The sequence below is a fragment of the Pan troglodytes genome, chromosome X (assembly GCF_028858775.2).
Source record: "Pan troglodytes isolate AG18354 chromosome X, NHGRI_mPanTro3-v2.0_pri, whole genome shotgun sequence".
Lineage (NCBI taxonomy): Eukaryota > Metazoa > Chordata > Mammalia > Primates > Hominidae > Pan > Pan troglodytes.
This window is the reverse complement of record NC_072421.2, coordinates 148,269,531-148,295,041: the sequence shown is the minus strand read 5'-3', so window position 1 is coordinate 148,295,041 and position 25,511 is coordinate 148,269,531. Positions and strand designations below refer to the sequence as shown.

The 25,511-nt window shown below is 51.9% G+C and overlaps 2 protein-coding genes across 24 annotated transcripts in view; one reads left to right on the top strand and one right to left on the bottom strand.

Annotated features, from left to right (window-relative positions):
• Positions 1 to 13,911, top strand: part of CD99L2 (CD99 molecule like 2) — a 131,950-nt gene extending 118,039 nt beyond the window's left edge. For 7 of the 14 annotated variants that reach the window (XM_016944427.3, XM_054676631.1, XM_016944424.4 and 4 more), the window contains 4 exons: positions 2,730 to 2,768; positions 3,919 to 4,038; positions 9,817 to 9,882; positions 11,146 to 13,911. In XM_016944427.3, the coding sequence (XP_016799916.1) occupies positions 2,730 to 2,768; positions 3,919 to 4,038; positions 9,817 to 9,882; positions 11,146 to 11,213 (293 nt within the window). In that variant the 3' untranslated portion in view covers positions 11,214 to 13,911. The other 7 variants (XM_063803990.1, XM_016944423.4, XM_063803988.1 and 4 more) reach the window with 6 other exon arrangements.
• Positions 13,912 to 15,287: 1,376 nt separating this feature from the next.
• Positions 15,288 to 25,511, bottom strand: part of MTMR1 (myotubularin related protein 1) — a 71,368-nt gene continuing 61,144 nt past the window's right edge. For 8 of the 10 annotated variants that reach the window (XR_010154668.1, XR_010154669.1, XM_063803984.1 and 5 more), the window contains 2 exons: positions 24,305 to 24,481; positions 15,288 to 17,604 (listed from right to left, as the gene is read on the bottom strand). Coding sequence is in view for 8 of the 10 variants with exons in the window: in XM_063803984.1 (XP_063660054.1) it covers positions 17,440 to 17,604; positions 24,305 to 24,481 (342 nt within the window). In the remaining 2 variants the exon portion in view is untranslated. The remainder of the gene's footprint in view (positions 17,605 to 24,304; positions 24,482 to 25,511) is intronic. The other 2 variants (XM_063803986.1, XM_063803987.1) reach the window with 1 other exon arrangement.

Genomic DNA, 25,511 nt, shown 5'->3' with positions numbered 1-25,511 from the left:
GTTATCCTAGTGGATATGAGATGGTGTCTCATTATGGTTTTGGTTTGCATTTCCCCAATGACCAACAGTGTTGAGCATCTTTTCATGTGTTTATTGGCCATTTGTATGTCTCTTTGGAGAAACATCTATTCATGTCCTTTGCCCATTTTTAGATTGAATGATTTGCCTTTTTATTATTGAGCTGAAGGGGTCCTTTATATATTCTCAATACTAGCTCCTTATCAGATACATATTTTGCAAATATGTTCTCCTATTCTGTGGGTTGTCATTCTACTTTCTTGATGATGTCCTTTGAAGCACACAAGTTTTTAATTTTGACAAAGCCCAATTTAGTTTTTCTTTTGTTGCTTGCACTTTTAGTACTGAAGTTTTCACTTTTGATCTGATCTTTTCCATTTTCAGTTTCTGGCTTTAGGATCATATTTAGAAAGTCATTTTTTTACCCCAAGCTAATAGAAATTCCTTACCCCTAAATTTTTCTATAGTGCTTTTACGCCTTCATCCACTTTATTTTTACTGGGAACTGATCTTCACGGATGGTATTGGGTTGGGTAATTTTATTTTATGCCCGTGACTCATCACCAATACCATCTTTTGCACAGTGTGCATTTTGTAAAGTAACGGGGTTCAGCCTGTGCCTAGAGGAAGTAAGCGGAGCTCGGTAGCCCAGCGTGGCTCAAAGCGATGACCTCGGCTTGGTTAACTCCAGTGGCCTGTGTGGCTGACTTCAGGTTCATGCAGTGAGAAAGGACAGAAGGATCTAAGATGACTGGCTGTTTTTTCTTCCAGATGTTTCTTAGCCTCACAGTAGTTTCAGTTCACATGCCCATCTGAGAAGACTTGCCCACAGGATGGGATCACTTTTTTTGAGGAGGAAGAGAAGCCCATTTTTGTCATCTTTTTAGGACAAGACCTCCAACAATCACAAATGGTCAGATAGTTAGGAATTGCTGGAGCTGTGAACTATTGAGCTTTGAGTCTTTTTGAAAGGCTGGGAGAGTCAGCCCTTCTGTCCATTTGTCCCTGGGGGGAAATTAGGAAGGGGTTCGACCTGTTTATGTTTCTTCTCACAGCCTGTTGCTCCGCAGTCTTGTGATATTTAAGTTGCTGGGAATCCTTGTGGCCAAGTACTCCTAAGGGAAAGGAGACCTGAGAACACTCAGTTTCCTTCTGCCTTGAGGTGAAAGAATAGGTTGAATTACTCAGAGTCCAGAAAAATGGAAGTCTAGTGACATGAATACATTAGCAGAGGATGCCATCACGACAGCCACCTCCAGCATAGCGGAGGGGACCTCTCTGTTGATCTGGCTGCACACAGTGACCCCCATCTTCCTGTTGGTTATGCTTTCTCCAACAGCAATGATTGTGTGTGTGTATTTTTTTGTTTTTAATGCTGGTGCTCTTTGTTAATAACCATTCATATCCAATCAGGGATCTTTATACACTGCATAGAGCTCAAGCATTCAGCCTTAGGTGGGAACATAACAAACCTCATTTTTCCCCAAGAATCTTTTATTTTTATATATATATATATTTTTATTATACTTTAAGTTGTAGGGTACATGTCCCTAATGTAAATGATGAGTTAATGGGTGCAGCACACCAACATGAATCTTTTCCTTTTAATAGGCTTTGTTTTTTAGAGCAGTTTCAGTTTCACAGAAAAAGAGAGAGGAAGGTACAGAGAGTTCTCATATTTCCCCCACCCCCACATGTGCACAGCCTCCCCAACTATCAATAGCCCCCACCCTGCCAGAGTGGTACATTTTTACAACCCATGAACCTCCATTCCTCCTGACTCTTTGATTGGTGAAGGAAATGTTGGAGCTCATTTGCCTTCAATATCCCAGGGCGGTTTCCCCTGAGAACCCCGGGCTCTGGGAACACAGTCTCCCTCCATTAATGAGTGTTCGGCCCTGAGAAGAGGGTGGCATGAACGGTGAACTCAACGCTAATTAAGGTACTGAAATGGCACCACTGGCTTGTCAGGGAGTAGCTGTCTGTGGAAGGGGTGCGTGCATGTGTGTGTGCGTGTGTGAATTTAACTCTCTGCAGTACTATCGTGTGTGATTTGTGTGACCACCACCATAGTCAATATACAGAACAGTCTGTCACCACAAGGCTCCTGACTGTTGCTCATTTATAATCATAGCCAACTCCCTCCCTCCCAACTCTCACCAGCCCCTGCCAGCATTCATCTGTTCTCCATCTCTGTGATACTTCAGATCCTTTTGAATTTCAAAATAGTGGATAAGGGATTGTGAGCCTACATTTGTTTATGTTCCAAGAGCAACTTCAGCTATAGTTGAGGCAGTGGCTACGTCAGAGACCCGTGGTGGTGGCACTCAGAGTCGGGCTGTCCCGGCACAGCACCCCACCCCACCCCCCACTTATGGTGAGGCCGCTACGTGCAGCTGCACCACCGGTAGCAAAGAGGTGAAATAGAATACTGTGTCTAAAGAGCCCGGCATATGAGGCATGCTCAGGGCAAGGGGGCTGCCATTTTAATAATAAAAAGTTCCACCTGGTGGCCTGGGCTTTGCAGGTGGTAGGCATAAGAAAGCAGGCCTCATTGCAGTCCAGTAGAAGCCTACGGGTGATCCACTGGTTGGGGTCTTGTCGCATAGGTGGGATTGGAAGGGCCAGCACTGCCATCCATCTCGCGGAGGCCCGAGCTCGAGCCTGAGCTGGCTGGTCGCTGGCACTAAGTGCTTTTGTCTTTTCTTCAGGTGATGGCCGGTACGGCAGCAATGACGACCCTGGATCTGGTGGGTTTCTGAATCCTGAGGCTCCTGTTGGCCATGTGAAAGGAAAATGAATCTCAGGACCCCAAAATCACTAAGCCAAGGGAAAAGTCAAGCTAGAAACTGCATCAGGCAAACGTGCCTCCCATTCTATTCCTAAATAAGATAGCTGCAAAGATGGAAAAAGCTGCACGCCTCCCTCACAATTTGCCTACAAAGAAATTTCTTATGGGCCTCAATATCTTTACCCTAAAACAGTTCTGTGAATTTCACCCTGGCAATATAAACTGATAGCTGATCTTTACAGAGGGAGAGAGAGCCGTCCCTCTGCTCCCCTGATACAAATGCATCTCTGGTTGCTTCCTCTGCCCGATTGCTTATGTAAAAATGCAGGTTCACTGAGCCAGACAAAATTGTGTATTCAGTGAAAGGCTGGTCAAGGACTCAAAAGAATGCAACCTTTTGTCTCTTTCTCTTATCTCCCTATGACCTGGAAGCACCCCACCTCTACCCCTGCTTTGAGTTGTCCCACCTTTCTGGACCAAACCAATGTACGTCTTACACATATTGATTGATGTCTCATGTCTCCCGAAATGTATAAAATCAGCTGTGCCCCTGCCACCTTGGCGCGTGTCGTCAGGACCTCCTGAGGCTGTGTCATGGGTGTGTCCTTAACCTTGGCAAAATAAACTTTCTAAATTGACTGAGGCCCGTCTCAGATATTTCACAGCAACTACAAGGAGACATAGTGCTGACCCACTCTGGTCTCAGAGTTGGCCTTCCCCTGAACGTTTCCAATAGATAATCATGAGGCCAATAGAGGGGTGTAGCCATTTGAAGGAAGGAAGCATGAAGATTTGGGTGCCGGGGGAAGTAGCCCAATGGGAAGCCTGCAGGGCGTCAGTCACAGAGAGCTCTGCACCATTTCCATGTCTCCCTTTCAAGCTCCTCAAAAGTGAAGTCCTTACAGAAAACGAGAAGTCCTAGGCAAATCCAAGGGGCACCATGTCTTTGTAATGCCGTAGATCTGTGTGGCATGGCCCTCTCCTGCTGGCTTGGGGGTTGGGGGCGTCTAGTAGTTTGGTGCTAGAGGAGAAGCAGGCTCCCAGGCTGCTCCCTGCGGTGCTTTGGCTCTGACCTCACCTGTCCTCATTTCTCCCCCTTCTTCACGCAGGCATGGTGGCAGAGCCTGGCACCATTGCCGGGGTGGCCAGCGCCCTGGCCATGGCCCTCATCGGTGCCGTCTCCAGCTACATCTCCTACCAGCAGAAGAAGTTCTGCTTCAGCATTCAGCGTAAGTGCAGCCACCCACTCGTGGCTAGGAACCAGCTGGCAAGGTCTTTGGAGGGAAAGGGGCCAGGACAGATCCAGATGCCTCCACAGCCTGCCTGAGACCCACTCCCAAGCAGACTTCCTGGGACGGGGGTGGAGGCAACAGTTTTGGAAATCCCTGGGGACAGATCTGGGCTGAATTAAAGTGTAAACCACCCTGCAAGAGCGCGTGGGGCTGGCCCTGATGACCTTCACCTTCCAGGGCCCCAGCTCCCAGGGGTATTTCTGTGGGGACAGAGCTCAGTGACCACTGTGATGTTTCCTTCACGTAGAATGGGAGGGACCCTGGATTGCACCCGTAGCTTCAGACCTCAGCCAAGCGGATGAGGGCCTTTGGAGGCCCTGCGTCACCAGCTCCCTCCCATGCTGCTGGCTCCCTCAGGAGCAGAGGGCAGCAGTTCCTGGGGGTTTGCAAAGCACGGCCCTTATTGCTCTGGCAGTGCCCCCATCACATCCTGAGAAGTCACTGCCTGGTGCTCTTCCCCCTACGAGCCACAAACTATATGGAATCATTAATTGCTCCAAAGAAGTAGGAATGTGAGAGAAAGAATGGTGTGGTTCCCCCCCACCCACCACCCTTTACTAGGTTTTTAAAAGACAGTTTTCATCTCATGCTGTAGCTGTGAGTCTGGAAGTCATAGACTAATGGAATAGTTACAAATGGAATCCTGTCTTCACCCATCGGCGCCCCACATCAGGCAGCCCTGTGGGGATGCTGTTGAGGGAACAAGACCTTGCTTGTCCCTTTTGTAAGCACAGATGGATGCTGTGTCACTGTTTGCTGAGTGGAGCGTGTCTCCAGTTCAAGGCTGGCAATTTTCAGTTCAAGTGACAGAATGTGACTCAGCTGTAGCTTGTCTCTTTCCACTCCTTCCTCAGCCCCTTTGATGCAGTGGGAAGCTTAGAAGCAACCCACGTGGGTCTTTCCCTACCCTTGCTGTGGTCCTCCGCCCTGAAGTCTAGCCTGAGCTGAGCTTCCCAGAAAACTAACCTGGGTCCCAAGATGCTTTACTGAAGTCTCCAACTGTTTATTAATCTGACCATCATATTTGTTTGCTTCATTCTTGTAGAACATTCTTGACCAGGGCGACACACACAGCAGGCACAGCAGTACTGCAGGAGCACGTTGACATGTCAGTGCGCAGCCTGCAAAACTGTTCATGGCCACCCTGCTTGAGATCCCACGGACCCACCGTGGATCCGGAAGCTTGACTGTAGAGTGGCATGAGCAGGGAATGGGTCAGACAGAGTCCAGGGCTGGGGACTGGATTGTTTCTAGAGTTACCCTTTTCCCTCAAATCAAAAATCAAGGAATCCTCTAACTGGTGAAAAAGATGGGAATCCAACCTTCTAATTGCCTGGACACTGATATTTAGAAGGAGACATTGGGCGAGAGGGTCGAGTTGCATTTAGTGCGGCAGGGGAAGTTTTGCATCAGCCTCCTGGGCTGTGCCTGGAACAAGGAGCCCAGGGCAAACAGGTACACAGTCACAGCCCTTGATCTCTGACCGTGTTCTTATTGCATTTGGCAAAAAAGTAGAAGCCACCTAATACAGGGGTTTTCTGTACAAGAGGCCCCAAGGCTGTCCTCCGTGGGCTCTCCCTCCGGCAGGTGGATTGGAACGAGATGGGGATTCTGGGACACAGCTCAATCCACATGGCCTTCCCCACAGCCAGGGATCCTCATTTGAAACTGCTCTTTGGGCTGGGAACTCTCCATACTCGTCTCCCGTCCCTGTTTTAGAGGAGAGGGAGCAAGGACCTGGCCAGGGACACTTTGGGAGAACAACTCAGAGCATCCCGCTTGCCAGGAGAGGAGTGAAGATTTTGGATAAGCATCCAGGTTCTCAAGGTGGCCTCTTGGGAAAAGATAAAAGCCCAGATTTAGATTAAACCAGATCTGTAGGACAAAGTTAGAACTGACTGACAGAAAAATCTTTCCTGTATGACTGACTAAACTAGTTGGTAACTAAAATGTCATTGAACGAATATTTATTATTAAAAAAAATCCTACACCCAAAGATGTCCTCAAAATGGAGGCCACAGTGGCAGGGGAGGTCCTGGTGGCTGGCTAGAGGGCTTCTCCTGTGTGGACCTTTGCTGGAGAGCTTATTTGGCTGGAAGCACCATGTCAGATACATTTTGGCCTGATTTTCTGATGATTTCCCCTTCTAGGTGGCTGGGGTGGCAAGGAGGTTTGGTTCGTAGCAACAAAGTAGTTGTGAGCTCTTTGAACGAAAAGGCTAATGCCCTGGGAGCCAAAAGGTCTCACTGGTGAGGTTTGCCAAAGCTGTATGAGTTCACTGGGGCTGCCAGAACAGAGAGTCACAAACTGAGTGGCTCAAAACAACAGAAGTTGATTCTCTCCCAGTTCCAGGGGACTCCGGATGTTCCTTGGCTTGTGGCCGTATCATTCCAATCTCGGTTTATATCCTAAATCCAGAATGGCCTCATCTTAACATCCTTAACTTAATTACACCTGCAAAGACCCTGTTCCTGAATAAGGCCATGTTCACAGGTTCCAGGGATGAGGACACACGCAGATCTTTTTTGGCATGGGGCGGGGCATTCTTCACTATAGCACCATCAGCCTAATGGTGAGATGCGACAGTCCACAGTTTTCAAATCCATGCCCATTACAAAACTGGGTGAGATGGCCAGGCCAAAGGATGGCTTTGAGACTTTAAAAAGCATGCTGGGTAAAAGAAACTATTTAAACTACAGGTCTGTAGTTCCTAGTAAGAGCAGTGTCCCGGGCATCGTGCGCTTGCTACCTACCTGCCATTGCCTCTCTTCCGGGCTCTGCACGTGGGTGAAAAGCCAGCCCTGTAACTCGGCCTGGCAAGGGCAGGGCCATGGATGGGGAGAGTTCTTGGGCTGAGCAGACAGGGTGGCCGGCTTGGGCCCTCTCCTGCTGGGCCCTCAGTTTCCCCATCAAGGGTATCTCGACTTCCTTCTGCTCTGGAATTAAAAAGTCAGAGGCTGGCTTGAGGCTGCTCAGGTGTCAGTAGGAACAGAGAGAGAAAAATAGGTTGATTTCCAAAGCACAAAGTGAACATCTTGATTGTATCTGTCTCTGTGGGACATTAAAATGAAAGGAAAATACATTATTTTCATGCTTATTTCCTAAAACGGGCCAGTGTGAGGTTTTGCGAATTGGATCAGCAGGCAAAGCGGGGCAGCTCCCAGGAACCCCGTCGGCCCAGTGTGTCCATCTTGGATTTCAGTGCCCTTCCCCTCCCCTCCAACCTTCCTTCTCCCATGGCGCCTTCCTGTGTGGCTGTCTCCCCAAGCTAGAGGCTGGGAGTCCTCCTGTCCCCCCACCTCATGTCCGTGCATTCCCCAATCCTGGGATTTGTGCCACCTGTGTAGGTCTCCTCTTGAGCCACACCTCCCTATCACCATTGCCATGGCCCCTGACAGTCCAGAGCCAAGGTCTTCTCCTCATCTCCCATCCAAAAGGTTCCAGTCTCCTCCACACCTCACGCTCCTCCAGCGGGACCTGTTTTAAAATGCCTGGATCCCCCTTATGCTTCCTGCTGCCCTCAAGGTCCTGGCTGAGCCTGAGTTTGGCAGTGGAAGCCCTTCATGGTTTGGTCCCAGCCACATCCTTTCCCCTCCATAGGCTTCCCAGAGGCCTTTCACTTCCCGAGGGCGCCAGGTGCTCTTCCATCCCCATCCCGGGCCTCTGCTGTCCCCCGTCCTGACCTAGCTCCTCTCGCCCTGCAGGCCTGGAGCAGCCTCTCCCAGCCTGTGGTCCTACAGCGCCCCCTGCTGACCTCACCTGGTGCTCATGGGGCGGGATTGGGCCGGTTGGTTTCTGTGTGTGCGACTCCCAGCTCGCCTTGCCCCCTCCGTGATCAGGAGTCTCTGGACCGTCCATTCCGTGGCGGGGCTGCGTGTACATCATGTCCCTGGCACCTGGCCCGGGCCAGAATCAGGAGGAGTCCCGCAGACGTTTGTGGGGTGGCTGAAAACACTGAGAAGCTGGGGGTTGGGCCTCCTGTCCCCACTCTTTCCCCTGAGTCTCAGCCACTGCCACATGGAGATGGCGGTAGAGGGGACCGGGGTGCAGAACACCAAGCTCTGGGGAGACAGCAGGAGGTGGCTGCGAGGAAGGCCTGCCCCCACCACTGTGGCCCTCAGGTGCTCTCGGCCTCTGCTGCTGCCAAAAGGCCCATGCTGGGGACCTTTGGCTTCCCTTGCCTTTGCCCTCAGTGTGGAAAGCCCGCATGTTTGCTGTCAGGAGCGCTCTTACTCCAGGGATTCTAAGCTTTGTGTCTTGCCTTCAGATGCAGCAGCAGGTCAAGGTAACGCTGCTTTGCCTTCCTCACTTTCCTTTTGCTTCAGCCTTGATGCTTCCTCATTCGCCCCCTGCTCTGGCGCTTCCTTGCCGCTCTTCTCCCTCCTGCTTCCCTGGCACTCACCGACGTGGCTGTAACCAGGACCATCTTTAGCTTACCCTGATGCGTGTGAGAGGATGCCACCTGCCAGACACTCTGTCCCCAGGCTGGATGTGGCAGGGGTGGGGGGAGAGTTGAGGTGCCATGGTGAGGACTCAGGTGCCCACTGGTGGTCATGCCTGGGGAGCACATAGAGGGCCACCCACAGGAAGGAGACGATCCAGCGCCCACTGGGTTGGCAGCTAGCAGTGATCACGAGGCTCAGGGTGTGTCTCCTGGCCCCCACCTGTCAGCTGGGAAGGTGCACCTGGGGCAGCTTCCACTGCACTCATCACCTGCCCCGCTCTGCGTGGGGCCGGCCACACCTGCCAAAGAGCAACGCCCGCATTTGCCACAGGCCCATTTGGCTCCCACCTCAAGCCCAGCATCCACCGGGGCAGGCAGGTGGTGGGCATTCTTGTTTAGGCAAGGAGCCTGTAGCCCAGGACGATGGCTTGACTTGCACTGGTGCCCGGTCGGTCGGTCGGTTGGAACCATGCCCCAGTTTTCCCACAGACCCGGGGCTGAAGGGTTCCAGTCCCTGTGCTACGCAGGGATGAGACACAGACTCTTGACTCTGCAAGCAGCAGCAGGGGTGGGGTCCACTCTAAGAACTTGAACACTGGCCCTTGCTGGCGGGAGGGAATGCTTGGTACAGTCCCCGAATCCCTCTTGTAAACAGGTGTAGAGAAAGCCTAGATAACTAACTAGACTGAAGCAGCTGCTGGTGGGCTGGCCCCTCCAAGCTCAGGTGGACACAGCGGTTATTCCTGCTGCTGGGAGGAGCAGTTGGCCTCCGCGCGGGTGTTGCTGGGAGGCTGCATGTTGGCAGGAGGCTTTGCTGCATCTACATGGTGAGCCCCACTCAGCCGTCCGCCCCTCCCTGCCCTGCATCCATCAATCACTCATAGCGATTGGCTCCCTGGCCCCCGGGCCGCACACACACACGGACCTGTGGATGGTGCTGAGCCCTGCCATCGGGCGCCCCCTCCACTGGGCGGAGCTGCCGTCTTGACGCGGTGGCAGCTGCCCTATGAGGATGGAGTGCCGGAAGCCTTCGCTGCATGTCGTCGTTATTTCTGAGGACGATGATGAGAACTCCTGGGCAGTGAATTCTGGGACGAACAGTCTTCATCCGGATAAGGATGTTCAGGTGGCTCAGGGTGCAGGGTTTTGAGTTCCCCAGGGGAGCTGTGCTGCTTTTTTAGCTGCAGAGGACTTGGTCAGGAGTTCTCAGTCACGATTGGGGACCCTTAGGTCCTGTGCGCATCACTAACTCTGCCCTTTTCCCTTTGCAGAGGGTCTCAACGCAGACTACGTGAAGAGAGAGAACCTGGAAGCCGTGGTATGTGAGGAACCCCAAGGTGAGAACTTTGTACTCACTGTCCCTTGCTGACGCCTTCCTAGTTGGTCCCAGCACTGAGCAGAACTGTGCTAGAGAAGCAGGGAAGCACAGAGGCGTCTGCTTCTAGAATGTCTGGCCAGAGCAAAAGCCTGCCCTGATGAGCCTGCCTCCCAGTTTCAGGAGCCCAAAGATGCTGGGGTGACAGCCAGGGCCATCTGCTGCCATGCCTGTGACTTCTGGGCATTGCGGCTGCTCAGCCCCTGCCCTTGATTCCTCCGTCCGAGCCAGAGCCCCAGGCACCTCTGCTCCCCATCAGCGAATACAATTACATCCTGAACAGAGCCATGGGGAAGCTTTTCACCTAGACCTAGAACTTTTCCCTTTGCAAATTGCCACAGGCAAGAGGGAACTTGGGTAAAACCCAGACCCTATTGTCAACACCTGTGCCCCTCCCTCCCCCTTCTGTGGTCATCAAGCACTTTCTGGATTCAGGAGCTGTTGGCAATTTGAGGTCGCATAAGTTCAGGCCACAGGCCTAGAGTGCCCAACTGCTCGAGGCAGATATGACCTGTGCCCACGGGATGCCAATGAGGAGGTCCGGAAAGGCTTGCTGGGGTCGGGGAGCAGGCCGGCTTCCCAGCAGCCGAGGCCTGGTGGCGCAGGCAGGGAGACTAGGACAGCTCAGGCGAGTGTTGCCAGTGGAACTACAGTGCAGCAGCCGTGGGGACTGGGCCTGGGAGACCAGGAGGGGCTCAGCCTGTGTGGTGTGTACTGGGAGCCAGGTGCCCTACAATGCTGCTGAAGACGGGTGGCAGTGCTGCACCAAATGAACTAAAATAGGCCTGGGTTCAGATGTGGAAAAATGGATTCCGCTGTCGCATCCACTGTCATGAGCTTTGCCACGGTTAGCCACCACGAGGCCAGCATCTGTGTGGGCAGGTGCTAGGTTGCGCACTTTATTTAAAATAACCCTTCCAGCAGTGCTGGCAGGAACATGCTCATTTTTTAGGTGAGGAGATGGAGGCTGAGCTGTTTCCAGGGCCTGTCCAGCTTTCTCTTTCTCTCCCCTTGACCCGCCCAAAACTGCTCCCAGGCTCAGGATAGTCCTGACTGGGGACAGGGAGTGGGTCCCAGAGGGAAGGTTGCACAGGCAGGGCTAAGCGGTCCCCCAGGGGATACAAAGGGAAACCCAGTTCTGTTCCCAGCACGGGCTTGCTGCTGTATTTGCTTCTTCTGTGCAAGACAGAGCAGAATTCCTTCTGACGGCCTCTTTTTCCCCTAGTGAAATACTCCACGTTGCACACGCAGTCTGCAGAGCCGCCGCCGCCGCCCGAACCAGCCCGGATCTGAGGGCCCTGTCCAGCTGCAGGCATGCACAACGGTGCCACCGCTTGTCACCCGGCTACCCCCACCCCTTCATTTGGACCCGCAGCTGCTGTGCTGCTCTGTGTCATCGGCTCCTTGTTGGTCTGAGTTTTCCGGATGAGCTCTGGGTGTTTGTGAGTTTGGTTTCTCTGCCCTGCCCCAAGCGTGCTGAGACTTGGTGCCGAAATTCAAGAGCCAGCTCTGATAGAAAGCCAGCACCAGCCTCGGGAGCTGCTGAGCCACCAACTCCCAAAGCCAGCCTGCCTCCAGCTTTACTGAGCACAGGATGCGGGGGCCAAGATGATGCTGAGGCCTGATGACATTTATGCTTAGGGGACAAGAGTTTGAACTCAAGGGACTGTGACCCCTGCACACTGGAGTGGCTCATTGTGGCAGGTTTCTGCCAATAGACAGCCCCTGACAGTGGCCTCAAGGAGCTGCAGGTAGGGGGCTCAGCCTGCACCCACTTGGAGCCCCTGCAAGGAGCGAACCGGTCAGCACCAAGTAACACCACACACGCGCAGCACCCAGGATGATGGTTTCACTTCAGTCTTCCCCATCCCAGGTTTTATGTTGCTGGGCTTCCGGAGAGCCAGTCCAAGCGGAGGCTTTCAGTGATTTAAGTACAAACATGCATCTCGTGATAGTCCTGCCCTGAGAGCTTAGGAATCTTCCGGATAAGTATGAAGCAACTCGTAGGCCTGTTTCCCATCTGATTCCATAGGGGGCTGGGTGTGGCCTTCGGGTTGACATGAGAAAGGTCTTTAGCAATCATTTCTGCACTGGAGATGAGTTTTAACCTGTGTTGGGGAGAGGTGCTCACCCTCCACCCTGTGTCCCTGTTTTGGTAGCAAGAGTGACCGATGTCAAGAACGAGCATCAAAGCCAGAATCCTGCTTGTTTGCTTAAAAATGTAATTGGGGGCGGCGAGGGAGGAGAGGGGAAAGAGACATTCGCTTGGTTTAGTGAAACACACGTGACTTTGTAGCTCTGTGGTCAGCCTACTTGTCTGTTCTGAGGGAGAGTGCGTGGGGAGCCATGCTCACCGTGGCAAACACAGGAACCCCATGACTAGCCCCTCACCTGGTATGGAGCTGCCTGGTTTGGGCTGGAGCAGAGCTGGTTTCCTGGAATGTTCCTTTGGCCCACATATGGTTCTGTCCCGGTGAGCTCTGTTGTCAGAGGCTCACGGGACAGAACCACATGCTAGGGTCTAGGGCCCCTGTCTACTGATAGTCAGTTTGCTGTGTCAGAAAGCACTTCTGAAAGCAGATATGAGTCACCAGACAGGCAGGATCTTACAAAACTCACGGGCCTCTTTGGTCTGCATGATGGCCCCATGCGTTTCATAGGCTGTCCACTGAGCGGGATTGTCTGCTGAGTGGGATGAGCCAACTCCAGTTTCTTAAGGAAACCACTGGAATCTGCAGCCCCCACATGCATCTGTCTAACGCATGCCTCGTGTTCGTTTTGCAAACATGCCTGTGGTGGAGGGTAGTCAGTTGTAGCACTGTGTGTCTCAAGGCTGCCTTGTGAGGCCATTCCCAGTGCGTGCCCTTGAGATCCTTACCACCCCTTTTCCTGCTCAGCCCTTTAATCCCTGACAGACCTGGACTGTGTGGCTGAAGGGGGACCTGCAGCACTGCAGAAATGCCTCTGCGTGGTGCCATGAAGGAAAGAAACCTTGGCCTGGTCTCGAGAAGCTTCCCATGCTTCAGGAAGTTAGTAAGGGTGGGGTGGCTTGCAGGATTGGCCTGTTTCCAGGGCCTCCCACACTCATTGGCCAGATTGGGAACTTTGTCAGGCTTGTCCCTCCCTGATACCAAGTATGTCGAGAACTGATGGCCCCACCCTCTGGCTGGTGCTGGGCCGGAGGTGGCTATGGAGGATTTTGGCATGCGTGGCCTGTCGCCACCTGGACAGCGTGACCTCAGGGGTTGTCCACTTTACCTTTATGGTGAGGCCTGTCGGATGGCTAAGTCCTTGAAACCCTAGAGCTGTGACATAGAATATGTGCTGTCTGTGAAACCATGTTCCCAGTAGCACTGACTGCAGTTGAGAGAGACCCATTTTGCTCTCCCTTACCGCCCCCCGCCCCGGGTGCTTTCTGCACAAAGCCTAGAGCCTGGCACTCAAGCCCACCGGTGGCAGCTCCTAGTGACTGGACATGCCTGGAAGACCCCTCAGCCTTCTGTTTGCAGAACGTTCATTTCAGGAGCTTCTCCTTCCCACAGACATCTTACACTTGCTCGACACTGCCACCTGCAGAAGCCTAGCGGGCTCTGGTCACCATGTGTCTATCTGAAGGTTGCACTGGCCAGCATGGGCCTGTCCCAAGCGAGAGGGGAGACACAGTGGACTGAAAGGACTGGTTGAAAGTGGCCAATCTCTATCAGCTTAATTTGGCAGAGAAAATTTGTACCAACTCTGAGCACACGCTGGGAGAAGTCACAGCTCAAGGAAAGATAAAGCTGGGCGGAAGGAGGTGTGCGTGGCTTCTGTGGTGGGACCCAGAGGGGAGGCTCTGGGACAGGGGCTGGGGTTCAGTGCCAGGGCCCTGAGGAAGAAATGGGGACTGATCTCAAAATTCCAGAATTCCCTGTACATCTGTTCACGTGCTTGTGTCCAGGTGTGACTTGTAAACTGTCTAGTGTTTGCATTAAATAAAATGGCACCGAGCAGATTCTTGTCTTCTGATGGTGTTAAGGCACGCCCTTGGTCAAGTGTTGCCACTTTTCCCTAAAGTAATTTATGATGCAGAGCTGCCCTCCTCCCCCTCCTCCCGCCCCACCCCCAGCTGAAGGTATTTCTCTAGAAGCTTAGAATTCTTGCATTTACCCCTCAGTGACTAGCTCAGTGTCAGGACTTCCAAGGGTGACCCCTCACCGTACAAGCAGCTAAGGCCAGGGGATGTGGAGCGACCAATGTCCTGGGGTTAGAGAGGGCAGAGGCAGGAGCAGAGTGCTGCGGGGCCGCTCCCGGGCTACATGGGTTGCGCAGTCCGGGGCCTGGAAGCAGCAAAGAAGTAAGTCCCAGGCTCACAAATCCCAAGTCGACTGCTCTGCCGCCTTCAAAGCAGGCTGGTAACCAGTGGAGGTTCCAGTTAACGCGCAGTTGTTTTTCAACCAGAAAGCTGGGTGAGAAAGGAGCCCTGCACCTCGTCACTTGTTGCAGCCTCATGGAGAGTGGCCTGTTTGGGATGAAGTATGTCCTTCTCATCAGCTCGCATGTTGGCTTCAAATAATTGAGAAGACGACACTTCAGTTCAGGGCATTTCAGCATGAAAACAAGATGCAGTGGACCCCGGGTTTTAACATGGAGGTCGGTTGTTTTTTCATTTTGTTTTGCCAACCTCGGCTTCTAGTGAAATAGCATTAGGTCCTCTCAAACCCGAGACCACCATATGCCTGTCTCGTGCAGGAGTTCTGCATGGCTAGCGGGGGCCTGGCGCAGCAGCCCTCCCAGCCTTGCTTGCTGCTCTGGTCTCACTGCTGGGGAAGGCTGGCTGGCAGCAGTCCCCTGGGCATCCTCTGTGCCCAATAAATACCAGGCTCTCTGGCTCACTCAGTAGTAACGTGTGTGGAGAGGGACAGGGACCCCACACCCTTAACAAGACCAACACACAGAGGGCACAGGGGGTGGTGCGATTTCATCCAGGCCTTCGTAGCCCTGAAAAGGTGAACACCCCTTTGGGGTGGGGGCAGTTTGAGGCCTTAGAGAGCACTGCACTTGCATGCGAAGGACTCATCGCCCTGACTGGCTCCTCTCAGGTGTCTCCAGACCTTTCCCCAAGTCGTCCACGTTTTCTCAAGGTTAGAGCTGAGGGCGTTTGTGACTTCTTTACAATCAATCAATCAATCAGTATTTCCTGTTTCAGCCAAAATACTTAAGACTCATGATACATTTACGATTTACTGAATGAATGAATTAAATCACATAAAGTTACTTTACATATATTAACTGTGCTTGACGCACAGTAAACATTCAATCCATGTTATTTTATTACCGATTTTCCTCAAAGGAAAAATCTACTAAGATACTTAAAAAAGACCAGGGAGCAAACATATGATCATTTTAATTACAGATTGAAATACAGTGCAACAGATGAGACAAATAATACAATACTGTACCAGTTTTTAAAAACCTGAACCGTAACGGCTTCGCATTCTAGTACACTTAAAACAAAAATTGCTTAGATAACAAAACTATACTTCAAGTTGTTTTAGAAACAGTTCTGCGCTAGGAACATACATACAAAGGAAAATGACCCGTTGTGCTTCTTTAAAATCGAATGAGAGTCTCTAGGGTCCTGCTGACAGAGCCCCCCAGCCTCCGCCAGGTGAGGTGCACAGGGCCCACTCCAGGCACCAGCTCCCCCCAACTTGGCTTCTCTGGTTTGTCGAAGGCATCATCCAGTCCACACTATGTTTAACAGTCCTAGTCAGCCAGGGGATTACATATTTCTGGGAAGAAAATGGCAAATGTCCCCATTAAAAAAAAAGTCAGTATATCAATAATCCAGTATATCCATTCATAAATAAGCATTCAGATACGTTAGGAACATAAAAGCTAATGTCGAACCTGATTTAGCAACAAATCCCACATGTGATAAAAAATGGAGAATTGATTTTAGGTTATCAAATTACCTTGAATAAATCTCTCTGGTATCTTATAGAAGGATAATTTTCCATAAGAATCAGGAGGTTCCCAGTTAAAAAAAAAATCCATTCTCTACGGAAAAACCCTTAACATATTTTCAAAAATAATAAGGTCAATCTGTAGGACTTTGCCTGGAATCCAGTAGTTTGAAACCAACCAGCTAACATTGCTATGCAGTCACACTGGGGTTTGACCTTAGGGGCCGCTGCAGCCGCCTCTGCCTCTAAAGGCTGAATTCCTGCAGCCAGTGGCGGGGTGGGGGGCAGCTGCAGCAACAGGCACGGCACATGGGAGGGGCATGTCACACAGAGGAGCTCAGAGCTATGGCGCTCAAGTGGATTGAACCAATTGGTAAGTGAATTCCTGCGAGAACCGACGGAGTCACGGAGCTCGAAGTCAGTAAGTAAAGGTTCAGGAGCGGGAAGAGAGGGCTGACCAGCTGCGGTCGGCTCTGGGAAGGAAAAACCAAGGGAAGTGCGTGCTATGCTTTTCCAAACCAAAGCCACAGCACGGTGGCTGCTTTCAAATATGAACAGGCAGCCATGCGAGTAAGCTGAGTTGAAGGAATTGTGATAAAATGAGAAATGATTTCATACAGGCAAATAACATAAGAACAGACTTGCTTTGATCCCAGCAGCTGGCTGCGGTAAAGTGGGGGTGGGAGACATGGCTAGACAGCCCAGGATCGAGTGACAGGCAGTGCTCCTTGAAGGAGCCAGAGGCCAGCACCTGTGCACAGCTGCCAGAGGCCTCGGTTTACCCTCAGCGGGGCTGGAAGACTGAGCATGGCCGCTTGGTGCCATCCCCATGAATGGGCTGAGCCGCCCCAAGAGGCGAGTACCAGAGTGAGGTGAGGACAGAACACGTTGCCCTTGAAATTGCACCACAGAAAAACGAGCATGAGGTTTGTTGGAAAAGAATTTCTCCCACAGTACAGTTGAGCTGATCCCTCCTCGGGTGACTATTCTAAACGTAAAAAAGGACATAGGAAAATAAAGGCCTGTTTGTTTCTCTTCTCTAAAAATACCTTATATGTACACAACAGTAATTGTTAACAGGAGGACCCCGTGCATGAAGAAAACTGTGGAACAGAGGGCAGTGGCCTGTCTTCTCCCCAAGTACTTCATTCAAAACAGTTTTCAAGTTGTGGCCAAGAGCTGAGGGAAGCCACGGGGCTGGCAATGCATCTTGAAGTGAGTGGTGTTTGTTGTTACTGAAGGATTTAAGTTGGAAAGAAATGGTGTACAGCTTTCTTGAACCTCAGTACTGCATTCCGTTCACTTAGTTTCTCCCAAGCTGCCTGAATGCCAGAAGTTGCTTCACAGGGTGGACGTGACAGACGGCTCCCCTGTGAAACCGCTGACAGGAGGGTAACGGGCTGTTCACAAAACGAAAAGCACTTGCCAACAGTGGGAGCTGTCACCTAGCCACACAAATGGTCCCTGGGCCTAATCCTAAAAGACGAGATCACAAGCTACAGCCATAACAGTGATCGCCAGGTCCCTTTTCTGAGCCACCGGGAGACAGTGGAGCAGCAGGCTGGCCTCGCCCATCAGACCGAGGTGTGGACGGAGGTGGCGGAGTGGGAGGGCGAGGAGCCCCGCTCAGATGAGGATGAGACGGCGCGCGTGGCCACCTCCCGCTGTAGGCCCTCCACACGCTTCTGCAGCTCCGCCCTGACGGCCAGCAGCTCCTTGAGATTCTGGTGAATGGGCATCTGGAGGGAGCAGAGACAAAGCTGCATTATCAGGCCATCCTCCTACCACAGCGTTTCCACATGGAGATGCTGTTGGCTTCAGGAGCTTTTCACCATCCAGACTCCTGGAGCGGCCAAAGTCTCCTGAGGCGTTGACCGATCTCGCGTCAGGTGGACAATGGGACCCCATCCCATGAGCTTTGGCTGCCACTGAGGCCGCCCTGCAGCTCCGGGGGCCGAGCCGCTGAGCCGGGATGAAAAGGCACCATGGGGAGGCTCCCACAGTTTCTCAGAAGACAAGCAGGCGCGGGGACACTGCGCACCATGGATCAACCGAGGGCGCCGTGTGCAGACTCGGCACGAGCAGTGTCCTAAAGACTGTGCGTCAGAAATGTTTCCACGCAGACCCCTTTCCAGCATCTCCATTATCTCTGTATTTTTGCATTTTTATAAATAGCTCTGCTGACTGAAAATCCTTCTGTTAAATCAGCACTTTTTACAACTTGAAGCTGTGTTTTCATCAACCGGAGCAGGATCTGCCAGAAGCCCCCTGGAGCGGGCAGTGCCGGCGGGGGGCGGTGGGGAGCCTCCCCAAGGACCAACGCCTCCCTCCTTGCTCAGCATCACCGCAATGCCTCACCTTAATTAGCTTTTCTCTTTTAAACCCATCAACTGTGGGGCAGGGGTGAATATAAACAAGCAAGGTTTTCCTGGGGCATATGGGACCTCCAGTCCTGCTATTTTATAGTCATAGCACCCAACCCACTCGCCTAACAAGCTGTCCCCAGCAGCTACTAGGAGGCCAGACATCCGAGACCCAGCTTTTCTCACCTGGAGCTCTTTGGCTGGGGGCAAGGCTGACCAGAGCGAGGGGTCACCGACTGGGGCTGAGGGAGAAACAGGGTGGGGTCTGGGGAGCTCCCTAGCCTTCCCTTGTCTCTGATCCCATGTGTAAACAGCAGCCACAGGGCTGGCTCCTAAGCCTCAGCCAGGCCATATAACTGGCCACTTAACACCTTCCAGGGACTTCTTCCCCCTGCCCTGAGAGGGGCCTCGAGGCCCTCTGCAGTCTGGCCCCAGCCTGGCCCTCTGGCTCATCTTTCACCAGGTCCTTCCCCCACTCCCTCAAAGACTGAGCTGTTCCACCGTGTATGCCAATGGTGATCAGCCCTCCTGGAGGGAAGGGGGAGATGGAAGGAGGATGAGAGCGAGACCGCAAGAGGGCAGCAAGGTCCCTCTAATAACAAGGTGCTCAGTAACCAGCACCCAGTGGGCTGAGAAGAAATGACCCCCTTGGGCAGGCCACAGGAAGAACAGAGGGGACAGGAGTGGAGTGTGATGGCAAAGGCAGATCCCACAGGCCTCTGGGAGGTGGCACCAGCTCCTCTCTTACCCTTAGGACCCATCTGGCATGCATTTTCCTGTCTGTAGGATCTTTAATTCTGATCAGACAAGGGACGCCTTGCAATCAAGTTCCCATTATCCATCTACAGGCATGTGGCCTCAGCAAGAAGCAAGACACGCAGGGAAATACACCACTGACACACACCCAGGGCAGACCCAGCACTGCTCAAACGCACCACTATCATCTCTTCACCAGCTGTTTGCATCTTTTCTCACCTATTTCTTTTCTTTCTTTCTTTTTTTTTTTTTTTTTGAGGCGGAATGCAGTCTCACTCTCTCCCCCAGGCTGGAGTGCAGCGGCACGATCTCAGCTCACTGCAACCTCCGCCTCCCGAATTCAAGCGATTCTCCTGCCTCAGCCTCCTGAGCAGCTGGGATTACAGGCGCCCGCCACCACTGTGTCTGGCTAATTTTTGTATTTTTAATAGAGATGAGGTTTCACTATGTTGGCCAGGCTAGTCTCGAACTCCTGATCTCAAGTGATCTGCCCGCCTTGGCCTCCCAAACTGCTGGGATTACAGGCGTCAGCCACCGCGCCTGGCCTACTCACATATTTTCATTTGCAACAAATCGAGGGCATGCCTGAAGGAATAGAAAACTCAGAGGCTTAAACAGAGGATTGCGTTAGAGAAAATTCCCATCTAAGGGCCAGTCATGTTTGCCGCATGGGTGCTAGCATCACAAGACATAAGGCAAGACAGTCCCAAAGGAAATAGGACACCCCTGGGCCTTCCACACCCAGCCATCCTCTGATGGATGCCCAAAGAACCCCTTTCTCAGCAGCCAATCGAGCCACTGCCTTCTCAGAGAAAAGAGGCCCAACAGGCTTGCATCTCCCCTGTCGTTTGCCCCCCTGCACTCCCTCCCCTCCCCTCTCTTCCTCCTTCTCTCTGCCTCACCTGGCTCCTCAGGCCCTGTCACTGGACACCCACACCAGCCACTGATCTCTGCCTGTCTTCAATGCACTCCCCCACCCCCATTCCCACACCTAGGAGGTGTCCGACACATGCCTGTTGCATACAGGATAACAAGCTGCGGCCCATGTACTCTTTTTTGGTTCTCTCTTCTGTGTAGCACAGTGGAGGGAGAATGCAAAAAGCAGGACCACGCACCTACTACCCTCCGAGCACAGTGCACTTGGAATGGATTCACTTCCTGCTCAGCAACCCCCTGAGGCTCAGGACCCTGCTGCAGATCAGGCGGTGAGTCACTGCCAGAGACGGGCTCTGGCCCTGTCGGGGGCATCCTTCCACAACTACACGCACTGGGCAGCAAGATTTCAACCAAGTCACTGCTTCTCTGACCCTTCCCTCATTCTCTACATCGTGGAATTGCTGGGAGCGTTAACTGGGGTCATGTGTGTACAGAACCCACTGGCACACAAGAGGACTGCAGGTTACAGGCGCTGTCGCTGTGGTTTCCATCATCATCATGATGTTGCAGGTGGCTTCGCCTACATGAGTGAGAACCTGACCACATCTGGGAACAGATCTGTCACGCAGTTTGTAGGTTTTAGGAAAGGTCTGTTCCCTGCCTCACGCGGCGGGCAAGAATCTGAGCCTGGGTGCGCCCCTGTGGGACACCACTCTAACCCTCTCTGCTGCTCAGCATTTCTTCACCTCTGCAACCTGCTGCACAAGGGGGAGCATGGCAGGGGTACGGGGGTCTCCTGCAGTAATCGAGAGGCTCTGTTTAGCCAAAGGCACTCCAGATCAGGCATGGTTCTGTTGGATTTTCTGCTAATGTTCATGACACTCCACCAACCACCCGGGCCTTTGAGTCACCAAGAATATCACCTGGTAACCCTATGTGATTTCAGTAACATAGTGACTTCTGACACTCTGTAGCCCATCTTCCCTGTTGCCAAAACAGATGAAATAGAAGCCACCCAGGACAGAATAACTCAGCAAGATGCCTAAGTAGAAATACACATCAGTGAAGAGGAAGGTGCTGGAAGGGGGATGTAGGCTTTGGTTCCCAAGTTGACCACTGACTGGAAAGAAGTGCTTGATGGGCCCCTGTGTTTAGCATCTCAAATAATGCACCTGAAGTCAGAAAGGAGGGCAGTGCTGGACCTGGACTCCAGTGACAGGGCAGCAGGTCACCCTGCACATAGACTTCTTGGGCTGAAAGCCAGGAAAGAAGATGCTAATGGGACCAGCAACCTCTCACGCTCACTCATAGTTCCTGGGCACATGGACCATTTCAAAGACAGCTCGCCTTCAAACTCAGTTCTCATCTGGGGAAGGATTCAATCTAGTGACAAGCAGTTATTAGATTAACAACTTAAAGATCAATTAATAACAAGCAGGGACTAGTCTTGCAGAGCACAAAGTCTAAAGGGAGAGATAAATGTAATTTTTTTTTTTCTTTTTTTTTTTTTTTTGAGACGGAGTCTCACTCTGTCGCCCAGGCTGGAATGCAGTGGCGCAATCTCATCTCAGCTCACTGCAACCTCCGCCTCCCAGGTTCAAGTGATTCTCCTGCCTCGGCCTCCTGAGTAGCTGGGATTATAGGGGTGCACCACCACACCTGGCTAATTTTTGTATTTTTAGTAGAGACGGGGTTTTGCCATGTTGGTCAGGCTGGTCTCAAACTTCTGCCTCGTGATCTGCCCACCTCGGCCTCCCAAAGTGCTAGGATTACAGGCGTAAGTTACTGTGCCCAGCCAGAAATGTAAATTTTTTTAAAAAGAGGAAGAAGGAAGCTAAGTTGATGCCAGGAGCTCAGGTGGTGGCCAAGTGGCAGAGGGCGTGGGGAGCTGGAGCCATCGGGCAGCCACAGAAGGTGATGTCTGGGCTGTTAGGCAGGAGCAAAAGGCCTCTCTGGAGGAAGGTGGAGCGTGGACACAAGGCAGACTGAGGCGGGGAGAGTAGGTAGAAAGCTGTCCCAATATCCCAGAGGACTGGGTGTGGAGGGGAGACCTGAGGGAGAGGCCAGTGGGGACAGGACAGGTTTAGGGTGGGCAGGTGTGAGTCCTCTGTAGGCTGAGGGGCAAGAGCCACCACAGGGAGAAGGAATAAATGCAGGTTCAAGGGGCTGGAGAGAGCAGATGTGCAGGGGGAACTGGCCTGCAGCAGAGGGGCGCACCTCTTCATTCACTCATGCGTTCACTCAGTCACATCTGTCGAGTCTCCGTTAGTTGCCAAACACCATGCTAGATCCTGAGGGCCCTGTGGTTTCAAAGCCTGTGGTGTGTAGGGGCAGCAGGCAGGCAAACAGGCCGGTGCAGTATCGAGTGTCTTGGGGAATTCTACAGACCGATTATTAGCAGCGCCTCCGCTCTCTTTCTCAAAGTACGCTAGTTTGGGCAATCAACATAGGGCCGCCAGAGCACTAGGTGAACAGGGAAGAGGGCGCTCAATGGGAAAGGCTCCAGGGCAGCACAAGTCCCAGCAGCTCCCTGGCTAGTGGGAAAGGGACACAGATGCAAGTCTCTCCTATCCAAGGAAGACTCTGGGAAGAGCTGAAAGAGGTGATCAAACACTAGTTGTTTTCATACATGTGAAGACACAAAGGGCGGCTCATTCACACGGGGGATCTGCTTCAAGCAGGGGCAGGGCGTGTACAGGGGAGATGTGGCTAAGGGCACCCTAGGATGCAGGAGCACCCCTGCAGCCAGGACTCCTTCCCAACTCCCCAGGCCCAGCGTACAAGTACTAGGCTGAGTGGGCACCCATCACAGTGTTCTGGAAAACACTCCTGAGGTCGTAAGGGTGGCAGGGCCAACTCAGAGGGTCCAGAGGAGAAAAGCGTTTGCAGTGGAAGCTTTGTGGAACAAAACAGAAAGCCATCTAGGAAAGAAGAGGCAAGTGATGACCAGCCTGGTCTGTGGTAGAGGGCAAAGGATCCAGTGAGGAGTGGCCAAGCGGCGGCCTGGGGCAGCGGGGCGCACCCAGCAGATGGAGCATGGAGCTAAGGCCACCAGTGAGGGAGCTTTCCAGCTGGCAGGCCGGGGTACTATAGTGACGTATCCTTGAGGTTCCAGGGCCAGGCAGCTGAAAAGGAACATGAGCAGTTCAGACTGCCCCATGGCTAGTGGAGTGTGGAGATGATCTAGAGATCATGAAGACCCTAGGTGAGAGGGATGAGGGAGCAGGAGGATGGAGAGGAAAGGCAGATTTCTGTATCATTGGCTGACAGAGCAATGCTATTAAACAATGCCCTGGGTACACGCTCCTGATGGACTGCAGTTAAACTCTGAGAGTATTCAAGTCAAAAGAAAAATCTCAGGCCTGGCGCGGTGGTGCACACCCATAATCCCAGCACTTTGGGAGGCCGAGGCGGGCGGATCACTTGAGGTCAGGAGTTTGAGACCAGCCAGGCCAACATGGTGAAATCCCGTCTCTACTAAAAATACAAAAATTAGCCAGGCATGGTGCTGTACACCTGTAATCCCAGCTACTTGGGAGGCCAGAGCAGGAGAATCACTTGAGCCTGGGAGGCAGGGGTTGCAGTGAGCCAAGCTCATGCCACTGCACTCCAGCCTGGGTGATGAGCAAGACTCCGTCTCAAAAAATAAATAAATAAAAAAGAAAAAAGTCTCAGCAGACAGTTATCTGTCCATGGAGGTACAGGCTGCCTCTATCTGTCTTCTTCACCACCCAGAACCAACCATGCCCTGGCCACCCATGTGGAGACTGGGGGTACGGGGCAGGACTGAATCCAAACCACGACACAGTGGAGGATGTGGGGAGCCCTTCAGGAACCCGCAGCCAGAGCTCAGTCACTGAACACAAAGAGAGGACACAGGCTTGGCGGACTGGCCCATGTAGTGCACCATTCTCTAATTTTGTTCAATCTCAGAAAATATTACAGTGAAAAAGTGTGGTGGGGAGGGGCAAACTCTCCCCCTTCTTCAAAGGGGCACCTGTTCTGTGATTCAAGCACCTGCCCTCCTACTGCTGGACTAACAGGGTCTATACACTGTAGCCCTGATGCATCTTCCACACGCCTTTCTACCACCTCTACGTGGAAACAGGGAAAAGGGCTGCCACCCCAACCCCCATATCTGCAGGTAAAGTAGTTTATAAGATGAAGGGCCACGCACTGGAGCACATAGCATTTTATGTACCTCATCAGTACGAGACAGAAGTGCTAAGACTTTTTAACTGTAACCCAGCAAACATCATCAGAGTTGGCGTATGGGTGGAACCTCCTGGAACATGAATGCAAAGGATTGAACCCTGACAGGAGAGGGCAGAAGACGGTCAGTATGGTATGTTGATATCTACCATTAACACATTTTCATACCACCATCTTTACTTGGAAAAAAAGGCAAACTCTCTCATTCATGAAAAGAAAAACAAAAAGATACCTGAGGTCTCATCCGTGGATTCCATCGTACATAATAGTTTACCCACAATTCCAAATGACTCAGACTAGCAACAGGATATAACACGTGGTTTTCATAATTCACAAAGAAGGGATTAGAAAACTCGTCTAGCTGGCTATTGATATACGACCATAAAGATATCGTCTTTGTATATACATCCTGAAAAACAAAAAAGAACATTGGAAATAAACTTTTCTTCATATCATCAAGAATTAGTATTACACCGAGAAAAGGACTTGAATAATGAAGTGAATTCAAACGCTGAAAAATTCATGAACGTTTACTAGGTCCCAGCCCCACCTTCTTCCCACTCATGGCCTCGTGGTGGGATGAAATGAAAACACACTGCTTGCTGTCCTGGAAAAACATATTGCTGAAGTTAGGTAGCATCCGACAACTGTGTCTATGGAAAGGCAGAGTGAGAACTTTCTAACAACCACAGGATGATAGGGCCCACCAATAACAAATATAATTTTGAATTCTGGTGTAAGGTTTGCTTTTGTAGGCTGGGCACAGTAGCTCAAGCCTATAAGGCCAGCACTTTGGGAGGCCACATTGCAAGGACTGCTTGAGGCAGGAGTTTGAGACTAGCCTGGGCAACACAGTGAGACTTTGTCTCTACAAAAAAAATAAATTTAAAGATTAGCCAAGTATAGTCCCAGCTCCTCAGGAGGCTGAGGTGGCAGAATTGCTTGAGGCCAGGAGTTTGAGGCTGTAGTGAGCTATGATTGTGCCGCTGTACTCCAGCCTGGGCAATAGAGCAAGACCCTGCCTCTAAAAGAAAATAGAGCTTTTGTGACTCCTTTTTTTTTTTTTTTTTTTTGAGATGGAGTCTCACTCTGTCACGCAGGCTGGAGTGCAGTGGCATGATCTCAGCTCACTGCAATGTCTGCCTCCCGGGTTCAAGCAATTTTCCTGCCTCAGCCTCCCGAGTAGCTGGGGACTACAGGCGCAAGCCACCATGCCCGGCTAATTTTTGTATTTTTTGGCGGAGATGGGGATTCACTGTGTTGCCCAGGCTGGTTTCAAACTCTTGACCTCAAGTGATCCTCCCACCTCGGCCTCCCAGAGTGCTGGGATTACAGGCGTGAGCCACCTCACCTGGGTGTGACTCTTAATATTGAGAAATGAGAATAGATTTTACAGTTAAGGTTCCTTGTGCTGGAAAATCATAGCTATCTGGAGGACA